The sequence below is a fragment of the Micromys minutus genome (assembly GCF_963924665.1).
Source record: "Micromys minutus genome assembly, chromosome: 23".
Lineage (NCBI taxonomy): Eukaryota > Metazoa > Chordata > Mammalia > Rodentia > Muridae > Micromys > Micromys minutus.
Genome location: NC_137958.1, coordinates 18,559,496 through 18,581,730, shown reverse-complemented (window position 1 = coordinate 18,581,730; position 22,235 = coordinate 18,559,496). Strand labels below are relative to the sequence as shown.

At 37.7% G+C, this 22,235-nt stretch overlaps 1 protein-coding gene across 1 annotated transcript in view; it reads left to right on the top strand.

Annotated features, from left to right (window-relative positions):
- Nucleotides 1–22,235, top strand: part of PCLO (piccolo presynaptic cytomatrix protein) — a gene marked incomplete at both ends in the record, with an annotated part of 299,800 nt that overhangs the window by 204,905 nt on the left and 72,660 nt on the right. The window contains 3 exons of the mRNA XM_080936500.1: nucleotides 10,110–10,218; nucleotides 10,768–10,835; nucleotides 11,642–11,856. Coding sequence (XP_080792626.1) covers nucleotides 10,110–10,218; nucleotides 10,768–10,835; nucleotides 11,642–11,856 — 392 coding nt within the window. The remainder of the gene's footprint in view (nucleotides 1–10,109; nucleotides 10,219–10,767; nucleotides 10,836–11,641; nucleotides 11,857–22,235) is intronic.

Below are 22,235 nucleotides of genomic sequence, written 5' to 3'. Positions count from 1 at the left end.
TTGATTCAATTTTCTTTTGAAATCACTTTTAAAACAAAGTATTTAGGTTTATTTGAAAACCAGAGAATTTTAGGTTTCAGGATATTGATATTGACAGAAATTATTACTGCAAAATTATTAGATTATTCTCAAACTAGATTTGAAATAGTCCTAATATTAACTTCTATACAAGTTTGCATTTGTTGGAATTTTCTAAGTTTTTCTATTTTCTGACAAGTTGAAAATGATCTTTAAAAACTTAGTAAATAAGATACTAAATGGACCAGAAACCCCTCAAAATGTAAAATCTATATCTTAGTGGCATTTAGAAATATTCTTGAAAAAATACTGAACAGAGAATGGTCTGACATTTATTATACTTAATTGCTGAAGATCTGGCTTTGCTGAGGATTTAATTAAAATTATATTTTTAATGCTATTCTTGCTATTTTTCTTACATTGAAAATTCTAACAGATCTTTTTGCCCATGAATGTTGCCATTTGAAATGTCCACTAGATTAGAGGGGTATTTTTTTATTTAAAATACAAGTTTGCTAATGTACACATTTGACAAATAGAGTATAATTAACCCAAACTATTCTCTCAGAAATATTCAGATAAATCAAATTATTACTAAACTTCAAGGAGTTCATTTTTGATATAAAGTAATGTTATGTGACCTTAGTAAATTCACAAGAGACGCTTATTTCTGACTGCTTTTAAATAAACCCGTCATGCCTCTTCACTTTTATTTTCTTGAGTTTTTTTTATTAGATACTCTCTTTATTTACATTTGAAATGTTATCCCCTTCCCCCACCCCACTTCCATCCTCCTCCCCCTCCACTTGTCTTCACAAATGTGCACTCCATTCTGATCACCCTCTCCACCCCATTGCCCTGGCATTCCTCTACTTTGGGAAAACATGCCCTCACTAGACCAAAGGCTTTTTCTCACATTGTTACCAAACTCTGGTATCTTCTGCTACATAAGCAACTGAAGCCATAGATCTCTCAGTGTGTGCTTAATAGTTGATGTTTTAGGCCATGAGAGTTGTAGAAGGCTTGGTTGGTTGCTAATGTTGTTCTTGCCATGAGGTTGCAAGCCCTTTCAGATTCTTCAGTCCTTTCTTTAGCACTTTCATTGGGGTCCCAATGTTCAGTCCCATGGTGACCTGCAAGCATCCTCAGCTAATACCTAATACAAGTTCTACCCAGTAGTAGCTATATCGTGTTGCTTAGAGATCAGTGATAGGTAAAAAGTTTGTTGTGTGGATCACAGATGCACTTAATATAATGTATGAAGCTGAGAATTGAAGCCAGGTCCTCACTGGAAACATTAAAAGTGACCAGGTATTCATCAGAAAAGTTTTATAAAATTTATAGACCATATTCCTTCTTTGTTTCTCATATTCTAAATTGAATTATATTTATTAAAAATTAAGAATAATTTGATTCAATTTTAATTATTAAATTCCTTTTACTATTTACAGTATCTAATAAATATAAAAATGGATTACTTGCTGTCATCATAGTGATGGAAAAAATGGAGTATTCATATCTTTATGAAGCAACATAACCAATAATTTGCTTATTTCTTGTAAAATTCTCCCAGAATGATAAAATATTTATTTATATTTTTATGATACTAATCTGCATTTACATCATTTACTTGTCTAATGATGAAATTGTGCATTCAGTCTACATCCTTAATTTTAGTTTTTATAACAGACATATTGTTTTATGTATGTTCAGCAGAATGATCTTTTATAACTATTGTTTTATTTGTGTCTGTTTAATTGAAAACAGATTTATTGTCCCATAAAAAATAGTATGGCTATAATCCCCACTACCTCTACCTAGTTCCTCCCCACCTTTCAATCTCTCAGGATCCACTCCCTTTTTTTTTTTCCTCCACTTGTTAGAAAGCAACAGGCTTCTAAGAGATAAAAACCAAACAGGACAAAATAAAATATATGAGGAAGCCAAACTTTCATATCAAGGTTGGGCAGAAAAACCCAACAAGAGGAAAATAGTCCCAAGAGCAGGCAATGCAGTCAGAGATGCTTTCATTCTCCTATTCAGGAGTCCCATAAAAACACGAAGCTAATATGTACAATATATGCACGGAGGACCTGGTACATGTAGCCCCTGTGTTGCTGCTTTAGTCTCTGTGAGCTTATATGCACTTCCTTAGCGGATTCAGAGGAGAAAAGCTGTTTTCCATTTCCTCTGACTCTTACAATCTTGCTGTCTTTTCTTCAGCAGGATTTGCTGAGCTCTCAGGGGAGAGAATTGCTGTAGACCATAAATTTAGATTCTCTCTCCACATAATGTCTGGCTGAGGATCTTTGCATCTGTTCCCATCTGCTGCCAGATGAAGCCACTCTGATGATGACTGTATCAGACACTGTTCTATGATTCCATGATCTCATTTAGGAATCATTTTAATTCATTCTTGTTGTGTTTGGTTTCATCCTCGGCCTCTGGGATAGGTAGCCTCCTAATTCTTCTCCTTCCTCTGTTCCTATTATTCTCTGGTTTTGTCTTTTTATAGGGTTTCATATTTCCTGTAAGTTTTATGTCAAAAGTGTTTTTCCTTTTAGAATTAGCATTGATGTGACTGGTGTATCTATTTCTTCTATATCTTTAATGCCTGAGAGTCTCCCTTCCTCCTCTCATATTCAGTTAGTGGAATTTGCCTCTGTAGTTCCTGTTGAAATTCTTAGATTTCTCATTTTCAGAGTTCCCTCAGTTTGCGTTTCCATTATTCTGTTTCCATTTTTAGGTCTTGAACAGATTTATTCATACCCTTCAACTGTTTGCATTTTCTTGGCTTTCTTTAAAGGATTTAGTCATTTCCTCCAATTGTTTCTTCTTTTTCTTGAATTTCTTTAAGGGATTTAATCATTTCCTCTTTAAGGACCTTTGTCATCTTCATAAAGTTGGTTTTGAGTTTTTCTTCTTGTGTGTCAGCTACGTTGGACTATGTAACAAGGACTTCTATGCCACGTTAGCTGAGCTCTGGTGGAGACATACTGCCCGAACTTATACTGCTTCTGCTCATATGCTAGGACCTACGCACCTGGGTTTGAAATGAATATAGGTCTAGGTGCTTATGTCTGCTTCTCTCTCTTTATTGTATAAATGTTTTGGTCCTTGGTTTCTGTTTTCTCTCTGGATTTTCAGAGAAGGTGTTGGCTGTTTGTAGCCTGATATGCTGGCTACCTCAGCTGGTGTGTTCACAGGGAATGACCGTTGGTCTTAGAGACTGGACTTCTGGCAGGTGTTGCTTGTGGTTGAGCAAGAGGTGCCCAACTGATTGCTTGCTGAAACACAGCTATGAGTGAAGAGAAGAGGGGTTGGACTAAATTGTCAGTGGCTTCCACTAGAGATTTGGGCACAGAGGAAGGAAGGTTACAGCTGGTGATCTGTTGTAGTACTGTGTATGAGACTTAGGGATGGGGTCCAGAGCAGCAAAGCCATACGTTTATTTCTAAATTGGTGAATTTATAGACATATACCAATCAAGAGGTAAAAGAATGAATGGTAAGTAAAAAAATATCATAAATTGGGCATTCAAAAATTCCAGTAGAGAACATTATTGAAGGAAAATTATGGTAATCATCAAACTAAGGGGCTTACAAAGCTCCCAACAGAAACACAGTGAGGAAATTATGTAAAGGCAGCAAGCTGGAGAGTCCCATGGAGCCTCTCAGAGGTCCCAAAGAGGTTTCCCTGGCCGTGCAGAGTGTTCCATCTGGTGAGGATTCCAAATAAACGAACAACTGAACAACTAGATACAGATAAAGACAAAATTTCGAATGAGGCTCCCATCCAGCAGCAACCAATTGAGGAAGGTGAGAGACTTACCAGGAGTTCCCACTGAAGCTTCCTGTCCCTGAGTGAAAATTCCATAGCTGACCTTCTAGCTCCCCCTTCCCACAGCGGACACCTTCATCTTATAAGACAAACAGTCATAATGTCTGTTAGAAATGCTTTCCCTTCTTGTCCTTTCAAGAACACAATGTTTTCACTCTTGAGTGTTTGGCCCTCCCTGTCACATTTGGGGTAGAGAAGCACCCCATCTTTAGAAGAAAGACATCAAAAGAGACTGTCATGAACATGTTAGAGTTGGAAAGAGAAGTGAGGACTCAGCCCTGCTTCTAAAGTCAGCTTCTCAGGGAGCTTAAACAGCACATGGGAGTTTATCAATATGACATACATTACCAACAGTGCTCAATGAGCCCAATATATTTCAATTTTTTCTCAAAAACTATTTCTACTGTATTACTTTTTGAGGCTGATAATATATGTACAAGAACTGATCTAATAACCAAGCTAACAAACAGACACTTCACCTTACATATAGTTTACTTATTGGTGAAGAAATTTGAAATTTGCTCACCACAAACATCATGTACATGTAGTATTGCCAGCTACATTCACAATGAATGTTAGTTTCCCCCAATCATTTATCCAGTATCTGAAAATGTCAACACACTGACCTTTCTCCCCCATTTCTCTGATTCTCAGTCCTCTAGCAACATCCACTCTCCTTCAGCATTCAAGAATTATGAGCATGTTAGAATTTTTCATTTAATGCTAATGATTGACTACAAGACTCCTTGTCCAATCTGCCTTTTCTTGTTTTTTTTTTTTTTTTTTTTTTTTTTTTTTTTAAGTGCTGGTAAACTATTGTGTTTATTTTGTAAGCCTTGAAAAGTGCATTTATTCTTTTTTTTCCTTTTTAAAATTGAATATATTTTATTTACATTTCAAATGTTATCCCCTTTTCCGGTTTTCCCTCCACCAGCCCTCATCCTGTTCCCCCTTCTCCTGCTTCTATGAGGGTGCTCCCCCACCCACAACCAACCTTCTTTCACCTCCCCACCCTGACATTCCCCTATACTGGGGCATTAAACCAATCTTCCTTTTCAATTGTAGTTCTTATTTTTCATCATTTGTGTAAAATTTCAAAATCAAATCTCAGAAATGTTTGCAACATTCTGTGCATTAATCTACCAAACAATTCTATGACATAAAATTTATATTTTCCTTATGCGTATGCTCAGGGGAGATTATGATATTGCCACCTGTTCAATAGCACTTACGTTTATTAGTAAACTATTTCTGAAACTAAATTTTGATAGTCTGTGTTAGAATCCAGTATACAACTAATGGATTATATATTTATAACATTAAAATAAAATAGCTGAGAACATATTAATATAAAAATTAGAGACGTAACTAAAGTTACACCCCTTAATGATTCACCCTGGACATTTAAAATGGAAGTTAATCACTTGTATGTTTTGTCTCTTTTAACTTCCTTTGTCTGTTCTGTTACACTATGAGTCTCTGCATAATCCCCATATTTTTACTTAATTTGTTTATATTAACTGGACATGAGATTCTTCAGATGTGATAGTTTATATGATAACATGATTTAATTAGAAGGTCACTAGAAACATCCTCCTTGGGCATATCAACAAAATCAACTGATAAGTTCAATTATAAAATGGTTTTACATTCCAAACTCAAGTCCACTTATAATTAGATAGTGCCATTATGCACATTTCATTATTCCCTAGGAAATCAATCAAATTATACTAACATTTTCATTATATTCTTCTGATTTATTCAGTAACTTTCTGATCTTATCTATTCTAATAATACATAGTATTCTAAGATAATAAATTATAGTAATAAATTGACTTTGGGATATGTATCAATCCTTCTAGTAAGTACTGGTCTGTAATGGTGAATTGGTTTTAGTGATCATTGTAAACTAAAAAAAAAAATCTCAAGGTTGGAATACACATCATAGGAATTTTATTTCCTTATCTTCTTTGTTTGGAAAGCATGAATTTGTAGTATTGATACTAAAGTACACACAACACGCATGAACACACACACACACACACAAACACACACACACATACACACACACACACACACACACACACACACACACACACACACAATCACATTACTTTGTTTCTATAAATCAATTGCAATCAGTTCCAGTTGTTTCTTTAACTGTTGGCAGAAAATTTAATTGTTTACATTACTGGTGTTTTCAGTACTAGATTCAATAAAAACATTATCCATTTAGGAATCATATATTGTAGAACACCGAGATAATCCACAATATTGAGGATACCCTCTCAAAACCAAGGTAATTTCTCCAGAGTAGGAGACTCCCTTACTGTGCCCTGCCATTTACAAGAGAAACTCTGGGTTCAATGGAATCATAGAACCCAGGGACATCTTGTAGCAATGTTTCCTTGAGGCATCTCCCCTGGAATTACCTATGCTGGTAAACAGAATGAGAGTTTCTCATGTGCTTTGGAGAACCTAAAGCAGCATCCCTTCACGAAAACTGATTCTCTACCTTCATGTTATAAGTCTTCCCTGTATGCCTCACGCTCCATTATCCAACAGGATTATGTCCCAGCAACACTAAATAATACCACCAATAATACCATCATCAACTTCGATGATGCTTGACACTATACAGCTATTTGCAGTATACAAATAGAATATTCAACAATCTCCTAGGGATGAGCAAATCGTCGAATCACCTTGCATCTCTTTTTTAATGGCAGATTAAGTTGGAACATTATTGCTTTATAACACTAGTTTAGAAACATGCGCTGGCTTCTGATTTAATAATACTTGATTCGTCTAAAACTTCATTAGAATTTTTAAAATTAAATTTAAGGCACACACTATTGGATTTCATAATAGCTGTATATTTATGTGCATTACATTGTGTTCAAATCCATCCCCTGACCACATTGCTCTCCCTGGTGCCCTATGTGCCATTTTTATGGGTACCTTCCTTCTCCAAACTATCTTTTCCTTGTGCTTATGTCCCATGTATTCATTACCCTTTCCTTCCCATTCCTCTTGTCTTAACATAACCCTCCCTCTGCTGACCATAAGAATTTACTGAATTTATAAGTTGAATGAGCAACTTGTTCCATACTTGACAAAAATTTTTAGTTTTTGTACTGGTAGCATGAGTAATGGACACTTTCTATGAAGATCATTGTATTGTCTGTGGACTCTCAAATTTGACAATTTATTTAAGGTGTACTGTGATAAAACTTAAATCCATAATAATTATGAATGTTTGTTTCTGATTCTAAGTAAACACTCACATGCCTAGTATTTGCTAGGAATGTTTTATAGTTTACTAAACAAGGTACTTTAAGACTGAAAATATACCTAAATTATTAAACAGTAAAATAACACAATATAGACTGTCTGAAAACATAAATTTCAACACGTTGTTGCACATATTACTTTTCATAAATTAGTTTGTAGGATTTTACAGTAAACAAACGTATCAAACATGTTTCAGTGTAGCACTATAATGCTTCCTGCTTTAAATTTTTCTAAAGGTAGATTTTCATGTTTGGAACTTTTGGACTTCCAAACATACTTTAAAACTCTAGCCTTTCTTTAAAGAATGCCTTTGATATTTAATAGGAATTGATTTGAATCTGCAGAATGATTTGGATATATAAGCATTTTTTAACATTATTCATTCTTGAAGCCTGTGGGCATTTAATTACATTTCCATTTTTTTGTATCTTCATCAATAGCTTTGATAACTGGTTTATACTTTATCTGCTAAAGACCTTTCACATAACTAAGTAAACTTATCCTCTCTACTTTATTTTTAAATCTTTGCTTTATTGATATCTATTGCAGTTAATACATTGTCATTAGAGCAAAGCTAGTAATTTCTGTATTTTTATCTTCTATCTTGCAACTTTCTTAAGTTTATCAGTTCTGAATAGTTATTTGGTAATGTGTTTGTGGCTTTCTGGGTAAAAGATGCATGTGTGTGTGTCTGTGTGTGTGTGTGTGTGTGTGTGTGTGTGTGTGTGTGTGTGTGTGGTGTGCGTGCACAGTGTTTGACTGCTCTCTCCTAGTCCTGGGGCCCTTCCATTATTTCTCTTGCATCAACTAGCACTTAGAGACCTATGCTGAGTAAAGGAACTGAACACTTACACACACACATATCTCTTTTCTAGATCAGAGAGAAGTCTTCAGTCTGCTTACATTTAATACATTGCAGTATTAACCATTGGCTTATTGTTAATGACGCATTTCTTCTATACCAAGTTCATTCTTCATTTTACAAAATATATTAAAATATTGTCAAATGTCCTTTATGTAACTTCTGAGATGATTCTATAGTTGTGATTCTTCATTTGTTTGTGTCTCAAATCAAATATATTGTTTTTAAATTACAGGACATTTAACTCATAATTCTAAAAATGTTTTATGAAATGAATACTAGTAGCCTTCCAATCTCTTGCAGGAAGTAACATGGCCTGGGAGTGTTAAATAACTGCTCAATGTAGTCACTTTTCATAATACACCAGAGTGTGTACCAGACCAGGACAAAAGAACAGGCAGGATGATTTTAACTTTTTCCAATATACCGACTAACATGGGAACAGATAAAAGGAGTTCAGGTGTCTCTAGGGGGCAGAATGGTAATCAAAGTTAAAAGTATCATATATGTATCTTGGCAAGATTCTGGTCAACAATGTTACTGACACAACACATAAAATGTGTTTGCTTTGTTGTGACTAGACACTGCTTTATTTCACTAGACAATTAAGTTTTGTTAGTGTCCACTTTGTTCTAAAATGTAAAAACATAAACAGGCAAATACAACAGGAAAAGAAATAGACCTGTGACTGTTTCCATAGAATATGATTCTGTAGAGGTGTGAAGAGGTAATATCTAAATCATTATAGTATCGAGTTGCAAGTTAGAATAAATGTAGGTTTTCCTCCTGGCTTAAAAAACTGCTTTGCTTTCTGTTTTCACTGTGCTGAGGTTTTCTTAGTATCATTGTCTTTTATGTGATTTTCTTATTTTCTGTGTACAACAGCTGGGACGGTTGAAATAAACCTAAGGCCCATCTGAAGATAAAGGTTTTTGGAGTAAGTTATAGAAACGTCTTTTTTTGTGTTACTTTGAGCCTTTTAGTGGACTTCCTCTGTTACTCCACTATAGTATAAGGGCATTTCCTTCACTTAATTGCAACTGGTAACCTTCTTTCCAATGTGCGTAGTATCACTAAAACTTAGACACACCATACAGTATCTGTAATTTTGAATTGAACCAGTGATAAACTAAGCACAACTGTACAGTGTGAAGTTTATTAAACATGCAACAGTTCAATAGTTATTCTTTTGAATTTACTTTGTCACAACATATGGACAATTTTTGTAGGGTAGATTTGATAACATTTACAGTTTTCTGTGCACTCCATGAGATGATTTTCCTCAGTGTAGACTCATCTCATATAGCTATATTTTACAGTCATCTCAAATACTCACACGGGTTATTTTGACAACTCGCAAAATGAGGCAAAATACCTGGATGTAGAATATTTAAATACTGAATATTACTATTTTCTTTTTTCATAAAATTATCCATTCCGATGCATAATATAAATGAAATGCCTTGACTTGGCAGAAGGGGCACATAATTCATTGGATTCTGTACAAAATGAAACAGTAGATTTTTAAGATTACAGCTGAGCACAGGGCCTTTCTGAATACCTAGCCATGTACTATCTTACAGGTCATAGGCTCCCAACGCTGGCCTTCCTGTAACACGCTTGCTATTGTCTTCAGAAATATCTGCCATGCAGTGAAATAGAAGACACAAAGTACAACCTTGTTTATCTGGGCCATTCTCAGGAGCAGAGCTTCGTCAGGAAATCCTAGTGACTTCTTACCACTCCCTTCCATGAAAGAGCACGGCACTCAATGCTTTTAAGCCAATGGTTGCAATTACTTGTATGTTTATTCGGTATTTTTTTCTAAGAGTGTGAACAGAATGCATGTATTTGCTAAGAATTAATAATAGGTTTCCAAAAGCAAAACTTGCATGCTGTCTTAAGCATGTATTATACACTCAGGTAAGTTTATGTCTGACTATCTAATAATATTCTGGAGAACACGGAACCAGTGTTCTCTGAAATGGTGTGCTGATTTTGTTCTTGAAAGCAAGCGAAATATCTTTTGTGCCCTAAGAACTAAGACTGAAGATAGTACATGTGTTTGATTTTATGCTCAAATTTGTCTTTTTAGGGATGCAGGTTTTGGAATGGAATGGGATCCCCTTAACTTCTAAAACATATGAAGAAGTGCAGAGCATCATTAATCAGCAAAGTGGGGAAGCAGAAATATGTGTAAGACTGTGAGTTTTTCCCCATCTTTCTGTTTCCATTTTTTGGCTATCATGACTCTTTTAAGTTAAGATTGTTAAGGTGGAACCTTTGCCAGACAGCAAGAGATTCCGAAAATAGAAAATGAAGTGAATACAAGGTTTATGGCTTTCTTGTGTTCTGAATTAAAGGCTAAGTAAGGTATACACAGAATCAAGCTGACAGTTTCTGATTTCTGATTATTATGTTACAGCACTTTCCTTTCCACACTTTTATTAAAATATGGTTCATTTAAAAGGAGGCCACAACCTACTTGGATTCCATAAATGTACATGATATTTTGAAATGACTTGCATCTAATTCATAAAGATTTCACCTTAAATGATCATTTTTATCAGCTTTGACCTTTGACAACATTGCTAATATGTACCGGGCTTGCCGGTTAAGCATGCCTGGGAACTGCTTTGTATCATGAACCACTTCTCATTGACCTCCTGAAAACGAAATCGGAGCAGTTGGAAGAGGTATCTTTGTTTCAGGCTTCCTCGGTGTCTTTCTTAATAATCTGTCTTAATTTTTAGGGACCTCAATATGTTGTCAGATCCTGAAAATCCCCAGCTTCTGGGCCTTCATGAGCCACCAAAAGTTGGTAGGTGACAACAGTCTGATTTCAACATGGATAAAGAGGCACATACAAAAGTAACCTGTATTGACATATATAAAGAGAGAATTATAGATTTGTACACCTGTATGTGATTATGACAACAAAAGTTATTTTAGTTACATTATTACCTTTCTGGTGAAACATGTATTTAACTGATAGACTAGGCAAGAAACACATATTTAATATGTACTACATAAATTTATGTTTTTAATTACCTAAATATAAATTCATCTTGTGAAGACAATCCTTAAGCCATTTCTTTCTAATCATGTAATTTTTAGATAATAATTTTTTTCATCACAACTTGGCCTTTTGCTTTTGTTATTACAATGATTCGGGGAAATCTGAGTTGTGGAAATAGACTAAGCCCAACAGAGATCACAGGTACATACATACGTACATACATACATGTCATGTATTCTGTAAAATTTGATTTATAAATAACAAAATATGGAAGAATTAGAAGAGAGAAAATGTGTCCATACAGCATCTTCTTGGAAAGAAAATAGGCTGTTTTGTCATCTCCAGAGTTAACGCAAAAAAAAATATTCAAAGTATTTTTCTGAAGACTTAATATAACTTCAAATTGACCCTGTATAATTCATAATTATAATACTCCTAGTTTGCCCTTCTAGATTTCCCCATTAACAGATACATAAGACTGCAATTGAGTACATTTGGTTTTAATTTAGTCTTTAAGTAATGATCCTGCCATTAGCTCGTACTCCATTCAGTACCACAGTACGTCCAGCATACAGACCCAAGACATAAAGCCTTTCTTTTTCTTCTAGTGGATAAGGCGAAATCTCCAGGTGTGGATCCCAAGCAGTTGGCAGCAGAGCTTCAGAAGGTTTCCCTCCAACAGTCTCCCCTGGTCATGTCATCAGTCGTGGAGAAAGGGTCTCATGCTCACTCAGGTCCCGCATCCGCAGGATCCAGTTCTGTCCCTAGTCCCGGGCAGCCAGGGTCACCTTCAGTAAGCAAAAAGAAGCACAGCAGCAGCAAGGTGAGAAGAACCCCATGTCACCCCAATGGCCAATCCTGGTGGTTTAATCTGGACAGAAGTAGATGGGAAGCAAAATGAGATTATGGTGTTTTCTTGTGATGGCTCATGACCTAAAGATCTACTGAAACAAGTATTTCTCTCTTCTTACCAATATACTGACCCAAATAGAGAATCTCAGCTCTTAAAGATATTTCATGTTTTAGAATACCAACTTTGAACAATGTGCTACTTCCTGTTTTTGATGTGTGGCAGGGGAAGAGGGGGTCATTGTTGCACAAATCTAAATGTCCTTCTATATAGAACATTAGCTTTACAACCTTTGGAAACCAAGTGATAAACAGATTTTTCTCAGTAAAAAGTACAAATAAGGGGTCCTAAGTTCAATTTCCTGCAACCACATGGTGTCTAACAACCATCTGCAATGGGATCCAATCCATCCTCAGGAGTGTCTGAAGACAGCTACACTATATTAATATAATATTTTTTAAACACAAAGATGGCGACAGTGACAGCGCCAAAAAGAAAGAGAAGAAAGTAAAAGTGGAGGAATCAATGTCTGAATAGTATGAGCCATTTCTTGAAGCATTATGACCAGCTGGGAGGAGAAATAAAAGCCTTAATGAAAAACCTTCTTGTTGAGGAACAGAGGTCGTGAACAGAGTAGGGAGTCCTGGTACCCTGTTAGCTGCCACTTGTGACCTCAGTGGTTAGCTGGTGTGGCCATCTCATCCTGTCCTGTCCTGCTTTAAGGATCTAAGAGATAAAATTAGGTCTTTGCCACCAACCCCCTCTGCTTGCTTGAGGAAACCACACCTTACATATGGCACTGCCTTAACTTTCTGCAGCTGTTTACCAGTGACCATTTCAAACAATGCCATAGATAGTCCTCTTCTACTTTGCTTTTTATTAAATGTTTGTAAAAATTAAGTTTGCTAAATAAAGTAGTATGGAACGTTCTGTGAGTAAAAAGTTAAGCTGTGCTCACTGGAGAAGTCTTATGTCCAGTGTCCTGTGAGGACCGCTCTATTCTGATACCAGGTTTGACCTTGCTGGCCTGGTGGTGTCCATGGGGTTTGAGATAATACTCTGTGCATTGTTACAACATGATTTGTCCACCTCCACATTGCTACTTGTGTTTGTTGTGGAAGCCAAAGCATTCCTATGCCTTCCTGTTTGTTTTCTTTTTTTTAAACAACTTTATTTTAAAAAACAAAGATAAATGTACAGATTTTAAGCATTTTGGCATAAAAGTATACAAAATCATTTTGTCAATACTTGATTTTTTTTAAAGTTTTGATAGTGTGCATTAAAATCTTACTAGTTACACTGAGCATAAAGTACATGTAAAACAAGATGTAATCTAGAAATAGTCAAATCTTCTTGGTGTGTAAGGATTAAGCATAATGGTTTTTCATTTTCTTTTTTTTTTCTTTTCTTGAACTTCGTATAGTCTGTGAGTTGTTTCTGGGGTGTTCAGAGCTTTCTGGGGTTAGTATCCAATTATCAGTGACTGCATATTATGTCTGTTCTTTTGTGACTGGGTTATCTCACTCAGGATGATATTCTCTATAGTTTGTTTTCTTTTGAAGAATGGAATTGTTCATTGCTAAGAGAATGTAATTTGTAGCTTTTCTAAAAAATTGAATATTTTATTTATTTCCATTTCAAATGTTATCCCCTTTCCCAGTTGCCCTTCCAGAAATCCCCTATCCAATTTTCCCTCCCCCTAAGCCTGTATTCATTAGGGGCCTCCCCCACCATCCACCCATTCCCACATCACAGCCCTAGCATTCCTCTACACTGGGGCAAGGAGCTTTCACAAGACCAAGGGCCTATCTTCCTATTGATATCCTACATGGCCATACTCTGCTGCGTATGCAGCCAAAACCTTGGGTCCCTCCATGGGTACTCCTTGGTTTGTGGTTTAGTCTCTGGGAGTTCTGGGGGGTTCTGATTGTTTGATATTGTTGTTCTTCCTATGGGTTGCAAACCCTTTCAGCTCCTTCAGTCCTTTCTCTAACTCCTCCATTGGAGTCCCCATGCTCCGTCCAAAGGTTGGCTGGAAGCGTCTGCCTCTATATTTGTCAGGCTCTGGCAGAGCCTCTCAGGAGACAGCTATATCAGGCTCTGGACAGCAAGCACTTTTGCCATCAACAGTAGTGTCTGAGTTTGATATCTATATATGGAATGAATGCCCAGTTGGGGCAGTCTCTGGATGGCCTTTACTTCAGTCTCTGCTCCCTATGTTGTCTTCAAATTTCCATTAGAGAGGAGCAACTCTGGGTTAAAATTTGAAAATGAGTGGGTGGCCCCAGCCCTCAGCCCAGGGTGAAGCCTAGAATCTGGATATGATTTCTACAGGTTCTCCCTCCATTTTGTTGGGCATTTCAGCTAATCTCATCCCCTTTGGGTTCTGGGAGCCTCTTGTATTCCTGGCATCTGGAACAGGTGATGGATACCCCCAGTTCCCAAGTACCCATTGCTACACACCTCTGTTCAAATTCCTGACCCTCTGTATATCATCCCTGATTCCTCCCATACCATGTCCTGCCCCCCTTATCCTCCCTCCACCCATTTCTTCCTCTCAAGTCCCTCCAACCCTCTACCTCCCACAAGTATCTTGTTCACGCTTCTAAAAAGGACTGAAGCATCCACATTTTGATCTTTCTTCTTCTTGAGCATTATGTGATCTGTGAATTGTATCTTGGGTATTTGAGCTTTTGGATTAATATCCACTTAGCAGTGAGTGCATGCCATGCATGTTCTTTTGTGACTAGGTGACCTCACCCAGGATGATACTTTCTAGTTCCATTCATTTACCTAAGAATTTCATGAAGCCGTTATTTTTAATAGCTGGGTAGTATTTCATTGTGTAAATGTAGCACATTTTCTGTATCCGTTCCTTTCTGGAAGGACATTTGGGATTTTTCCAGCTCCTGGATATTATAAATAAGGCTGGTATGAACATGGTGGAGCATGTGTCCTTGTGATAGGTTGGATTGTCTTTTTGGTGTATGCCCAGGAGTGGAATAGCTGGGTCTTCAGGTAGTACTATATCCAATTTTCTGACGAACTACCAGACTGATATTTAGAGTGGTTGTACCAGTTTGTAATCCCACCAACAGTGGAGGAGTGTTCTTCTTTCTCTACATTCTCACCAGCATCTGCTTTCATGTGAGTTTTTGATCTTAGCCATTCTGACTGGTATGAGGTAGAATGTTACTAGTATTTTAATTTGCATTTCGCTGATGACTAAGCATGTTAAACATTTCTTTAGGTGCTTTGGGGCCATTTCATATTCCTCAGTTGAGAATTCTTTGTTTAGATCTGTACCCCATTTTTTAAATAGTTATTTGGTTCTCAGAAGTCTATCTTCTAGAGTTCATTATATATATTACATATTAGCCTTATATTGGATTTAGATTGATAAAGATCTTTTTGCAATCCCATTTGTCGATTCTTGATCATAGAGCTTAGGCCATTGGTTGGGAGACTTTTAATGACTGCTTTCATTTATTTAAGGGATAGGGGACTGTTTAGATAGTTTATTTTACTCTGATTTAACTTTGGTACCTGGTACCTATCTAGAAAATTGACCATTTCATCCAGATTATTTTGTTTTGCTGAGTATAAACTTTTGTAGTAGAATCTAATCATTTTTTTTATTTTCTCAGTTTCTGTTGTTTTGTCTCTCTTTTCATTTCTGATTTTGTTTATATGGATACGATCTCTGTGCCCTCTGGTTAGTCTGGCTGAGGGTTTGTTTATCTTGTTGATTTTCTCAAAGAACCAGCTCCTGGTTGTACTGGCTAGTTTTGTGTGAACTTGACACAAGCTGGAGTTATCACAAAGAAAGGAGCCTCAGTTGAGGAAATACCTCCATGAGATCCAGCTATAAGACATTTTCTCAACTAGTGATTAAAAGGGAAGGGCCCAGCCCATTGTGGGTGGTGCCATCTCTGAGCTGGTAGACCAGGATTCTATAAGAAAGCAAGCTGAGCAAGCCAGGGGAAGCAAGCCAGTGAGCAACATCTCTCCATGGCCTCTGCATCAGCTCCGGCTTCCTGACCTGTTTGATTCCAGTCCTGACTTTCTTTGATGAACAGTGATATAGAAGTGTAAACTGAGCAAACCCTTTCCTCCCCAACTTACTTATTGGTCATGATGTTTTGTGCAGAAATAGAAATCCTGACTAAGACAAATTGGTACCAGCATAGTAGGGTATTCCTGTGACAACCTGACCATGTTTTGGGGAGGACTGTGAAAGGACTTTGAAACTTTGAGCAAGAAGAGCTACTGGGATGTTAAGAGCTCTGTAGAATGTTCTATAGGAGCTTGGAAGGTAATGTTGAAAACAGAGCAGAAGATGGAGGCCTGGTTTGTAAAATTTCAGAAGGAAAACTTAAAAACTTATCAGAGTTTTGGCTGTTTTGATTGTGAAGAGTCTGTGGTTTTGGTTAGCTGGAGCTGATTCAGTACCTGTGATTAACAAGATACCAGAAATAATAAAGCAAAACCTTTGCATTACTGGGACTATTGTTGCTGATCAACTGGAGCTAAGAAATTAGTGGTGATTAAGAAGAGGCCAGCATCGTTGAGGTGAAATCTTCTGAGAGCACAAAGGGGCTGTGTTCCAGAGATAGACAATGCTGTACCTTGTGCTATGGCAGGACTTGGTAATGTATAAGAGTCTCCCAGATGGTACTGGTTTTGAAGAATGAAGGGGTCATGAAAAGCAGCTGAGGCTCGGCACTGTGAGAAGCCATGGAAGGCTATTGGTGAAGGTGCAGTCTCAGTTCCAATGAATGCCCCAGGACAGCAGTGTTTTGGAGATGCCAGTGCCATGAGATGACCAAGAACAGGCAGCTGGAGCCTAGAAGACAAGGTGTGTGCTACAGGAGGCAGAGCTGGAGAAGTGACCGAAGCCCTGGGAGGCGCGCAGATGTTTGTAAATGGATTCCCAGACATTGGATGATTAGAGATTGACTTTGTTTTTGATTGTGACTGTGCCCTGATATTTTTCCCTTGTGAAGGAAGAAATGGAGCCCACAGTTAGGAGACTGAATTATAAAAAGACTTTGATTTTTAAAAGAGACTAGATATTTTAAAGGTATTGCAATTTTAATATGTAAGAATTTGTAAAGACTATGGGACTCTTAAGGTTATTTAGATCTTGGGGATAAACAAGAAAGTAAGGGTTAAGGCTCACTAGTGATATGTTTGTGTGTCAAGTTGACAAGGGGTCAATTTTACTGGCTGGTTTTCTGTAAAGTTGACATAAGCTGGAGTTATCACAGAGACAAGAGCCTCAGTTAAGAAAATGCCTCCATGAGATCCAGCTGTAAGGCATTTTCTCAACTGGTGATCAAGGGGAAAGGGCCCAGCCCATTGTGGGTGGTGCCATCCCTGGGCTGGTAGACCTGGGTTCTATAAGAAAGCAAGCTGAGCAAGTCAGGGGAAGCAAGCCAGTAAGTAACATTCCTCCATGGCCTCTGCATCAGCTCCTGCTTCCTGACCTGCTTGAGTTCCAGTCCTGAATTCCTCTGGTGATGAACAGTGATATGGAAGTGTAAGCTGAATAAAAACCCTTTGTTCCCCAACTTGCTTCTTGGTCATGATATTTGGATCAGGAATAGAAACCCTGATTAAGACACTGGCTTTGTTCATTCTTTGTATAGTTCTTTTGTTTCTACTTGGTTGATTTCATCTCTGAGTTTGATTACTTATGACTATCTACTCCTCTTGGGTGTATTTTCTTCTTTTTGTTCTAGAGCTTTCAGTTGTGCTGCCAAGCTGCTAGTGTATGCTTTTTCCAGTTTCTTTTTGGAGGCCCTCAAAGCTATGAGTTTTCCTCTTAGTACTATTTTCATCGTATCCCATAGATTGGGTATGTTGTGCCTTCATTTTCATTAAATTCTAAAAAGTATTTAATTTAATTTCTTTCTTTATTTTTTCTTGACCAAGTTATCATTGAGTAGAGCATTGTTCAGCTTCCATGTGTATGTGGACTTTTTGTTGATTTTGTTGTTTTGGAAAACCAACCTTAGTCAGTAGTGATCTAATAGGATGAATGGGAGTATTTCAGTCTTCTTGTACCTGTTGAGGCTTCTTTTGTGACCGACAATATGGTCAATTTTGAAGAAGGTACCATGACGTGGTAAGAAGAACATATATTCTTTTATAATTGGATGAAGTGTTCTGTAGATGTCTGTTATTTCCAATTGGTTTATAACCTCTGCTAGCTTCACTGTGTCTTTGTTTAGTTTCTGCTTTCATGATCTGTCTATTGTTGAGAGTTGGGTGTTGAAGTCTCCTACTATTATTGTATGAGATGCAATGTATGCTTTGAGCTTTAGTAAAGTTTCTTTATGTATGTGGGTGTCCTTTTATTTGGTTTTTCATTTGAAGCATAGATCTTCAGAATTGAGAGTTTATCATGGTAGATTTTTGTATTGATGAGTATGAAAGTATCCTTCTTTCTTCCTTCCCTCCTCCTCCTCCTCCTCCTCCTCCTCCTTCTTCTTCTCATCTTCCTTCTTCTTCTTCTTCTTTTTTGATAACTTTTGGTTGAAAGTTGATTTTTTTTCACTACTAGAATGGCTGTTCCAGTTTGTTTTTAAAGCCAATTTGCTTCCATAACTTTTATCCAACATTTTACTCTGATGTAGTGTCTGTCTTTGGCACTGAGGAACACTTCCTGTATGTAGCCAAATGCTGTGTCCTATTTACATATCCAGTATGTTAGTATATGTCTTTTTCTTGGGGAATTGAGTCTATTTATCTTACTAGATATTAAGGACTAGTCATTGTTGCTTCCTGTTATTTCTGTTGTTAGAGGTGGAATTATGTTTGTGTGGAAATCTTCTTTTGGGGTTGGTGAAAGATTACTTTCTTGTTTTTTTTTTTTTTTTTTTAACGGTGTAGTTTCTCTGCATGTGTTGAAGTTTTTCCATCTATTATCCTTTGTAGGGCTGGACTTGTGGAAAGATACTGTGTAAATTTGGAATATTTTGGTTTCATCATCTATGGCAATTGAAAGTTTTGCTGGATATAGTAGCCTGGGCTGGCATTTGTGTTCGCTTAGGGTCTGTATGACATCTGTCTGGGATCTTCTGGCTTTTAGAGTGTCTGGTGAAAAGTACGGTAATATTCTGTTGGGTCTGCCTTTATATATTAATTGACCTTTTCCCCTTATTATTTTAATATCCTTTCTTTGTTTTGTCCATTTGATGTTTTGATTATTGTGTGAGAAGAAGAATTTCTTTTCTGGTCCAGCCCACTTGGAGTTCTGTAGGCTTCTTTTATGTTCATGGGCATCTCTTTCTTTAGGTGAGGAAAGTTTTCTCTTTTCCATTGGATTGTTTATTTATTTAAATTTCAAATGTTATCCCCTTTCCTTGTTTCCTGTCCTCTTCTATCCTCCCTCCCCATCCTTCTATGAGGATACTCCCACTTCTACCCACCCATTTCCATTTCCCAACCCTGGCATTCCTTTACACTGGGGAAATAAGCCTTCACAGGACCAAGGGCTGCTTCTCCTATTGATGCCAGACAATACCATTCTCCACTACATATGTGGCTAGTGCCATTGGTTCCCCCATGTGTATTCTGATTGGTGGTTTAGTCCCTGAGAGCTCTGAGGGGGTGTGATTGTTTGATATTGTTGTTCTTCCTATGAGTCTGACATTTATGTCTCCTGAGAGGCTTTGCCAGAGCCTTACTGCTACAGATTAAGATAGTTGTAGCTAACCATCAGACTGAGCATGGGGACCCCAATGGAGGAGTTAGATAAACAACTGAAGTAACTGAAGGGTTTGTAAACTCATAGGAAATTTTCTTCTATACTTTTTTGAAAATATTTACTGGTCCTTTAAGTTGAGAATCATAGCTCTCTTTTATGCCTATCATACTTAGGTCTAATCTCATTGTGTCCTGGATTTTGGGGGTTAGGAGCTTTTTGGATTTTGCATTTTTTGACTGTTGTATCAATGTTTTGTATGGTATCCTCTGTACCTGAGATTCTCTTCTAGCTCCTGTATTCTGTTGCTGATGATGCTTGCATCTATGACTCCTGATATCTTTTATAGGTTTGCTCTTTCCAGGGTTTTCTCCCTTTGTAATTTCTTTATTGTTTCTATTTCCTGTTTTATATCCTGGATGGTTTTGTTCAATTCCTTCATCTGTTTTTTTTTTTTTTTTTTTTTTTTGTTTTTGGGGGATTTGTTGGGTTTTGTTTTTGTTTTTGTTTGTTTTTTATTCTTTAATGGATAATGTTTCTGCTTTAAAGGCTTCTACCTGTTTACCTGTGTTGTCCTGCACTTAAAGGGAGTTATTTATTTCCTTTCTAAAGTCCTCTATCATCTTCATGAGATGTGATTTTAAATCAAAATCCTGTTTTTCCAGTGTGTTGGGGTATCCAGGACTTCCTATGTTGGGAGAACTGGGTTCTGAATATGCAAATTAGCCTTGGTTTCTGTTGCTTATGTTCTTGTGCTTGCCTCTCACCGTCCGACTTTCTCTAGTGTTAGTTGTTCTAGCTTGTTGAGCTTGTCCGTCCTGTGAGCCTGTGATCTTAGGTGTGTCAGCACTCTTGGGAGACCAGTTCTCTCTGGGCAGGATTTGGTGTGGAGAGCTGTGTCACAGGGTTAGTTCTGTAGTGCTGATGAAAATCAGAAAAATCCTGTCACTGTCTGCTTCTTGGTTCCCGTGCTCTTTGCGTTCCTGACCGGTCTGTTTTTGGCTGGTTATTGGAGAAAAGTGATGGTCTCACCTGTGAACTTAGGAGTGACCACATTCCAAGGTGACCAGCTCTGTGTGGGCAGAATTTGTGTCTGGAGAGCTATAGTACAGCCTGAGCTCCAGGGCACAGATGGGGACCTGAATGAATTTGTAGCTTTTCAAAAGTATTCCTTTAGATTTACTAATTGATAATAATCTTGCACTAGCAGCGCAAAACTGAGAATATTTTTATTAGAAATCTGGGGTTTCCACGGGAAGAACAACATTATCAACCAAGCAAACCTTCCACAGCTCCCAGGGACTAAAACACCAACCAATGAGCACACATGGAAAGACCCATGGCTCCAGTTGCATATGTAGCAGAGAATGGCATTGTCTGGTATCTGTGGGTGAAAAGGCCTTCGGTCCAGTGAAGTCTCATTTTCTCAGTGTAGGGGAATGCCAAGGCACTGAGGTGGAAGAGGGTGGTTGGGAGAGCGAGCATCTTCATGGAGGTTAGGGGAGGGGGAAGAGTGAAGGAAAGGGGATAGCATTTGAAATGTTAATACAGAAAATATCAAGTAAAAACTGGGGAGGGGGAATCTGGGGTTTGTGTCAAAAAAAGTACAAAGAAATATAAATGAGTTAGGACAAAAAAGAAATAAAGTATAGCAATGCTGGATGAGGACCATTCTGGGTCTTATTCCTGTTCCAGCATGTGGGTTGTTCTTCACATGTGTGACTTTACCTTAAACAAGCATTTCCTGCGCTGGTTCTTTGAAGTTGCTGGAGAGCTGTAAGTGGTCAGTGCAGATGTGCTTCACCCCTGTGAAAGCAGATGACAATACCATGTGTCACTGTTCTGAGGCTTCACGCTCCTCTCTAGGAGGCACTCCTGATACCTGAATGTCCGCTTGGCCATCTCTCCTAGGTAGCACCTCTAATCGTTATCATTCTAAAAGGACCTAGAAAGAGCATGGCTTTCCATCCTTAGGAATGGTGGTAGACATAATGTTACCACATCTGCCCTGATATCCTTGTGGTCAATATTGCATGTGTGAGCGTTTCAGCTCTGGCTGATGCTCTGCCCACACTTGTCCATAACCATCCCAGTTTGTTCCAGCTCAGAAGTCACCCTGCACCAGAATACAACAACAGAAAAGTTTCCTTCCTCTTATTCCAAGGAATAAGTGGTTCTAAAATGTGCTCCCTGTTCAGCAGCTGTGGTACAGCACCGTATGGTGTGTTAGAAGCAGATTTTTATTCCACAGCCTGGACTATTTTCAAAATCTGTGTGGATGGAGCTCAGGAACCTAGGTTTTGTAACTTCTCTAGCTATATGTGAGCCGCCTTAAAGTTTGGGGATTACAGATGAAACTATTCTAGGCCATGGTGAGTGGGTGTAAGGAGAGGGAGGATGCCTAGGCTAGTAAGTTCAGAAGAGGTGGGGGATAAGAACCAATTCAGAAACAAAGAGATCTCCATTCCAAGAAGAAGACACAACTGGGAAAGTTTCAGGATTCAGAAAATTCCAAATATCCCATTTCTCCTTACTTCCTTCTCTTCTCCCACCTCATACTCTGCCAGCTTCCCCCCTGCTTCCTAGGCTGCCAGCCTGCCTGCTTACCTCCTTTCTTGCTTCCAAAGTTACCCCTTTGCCT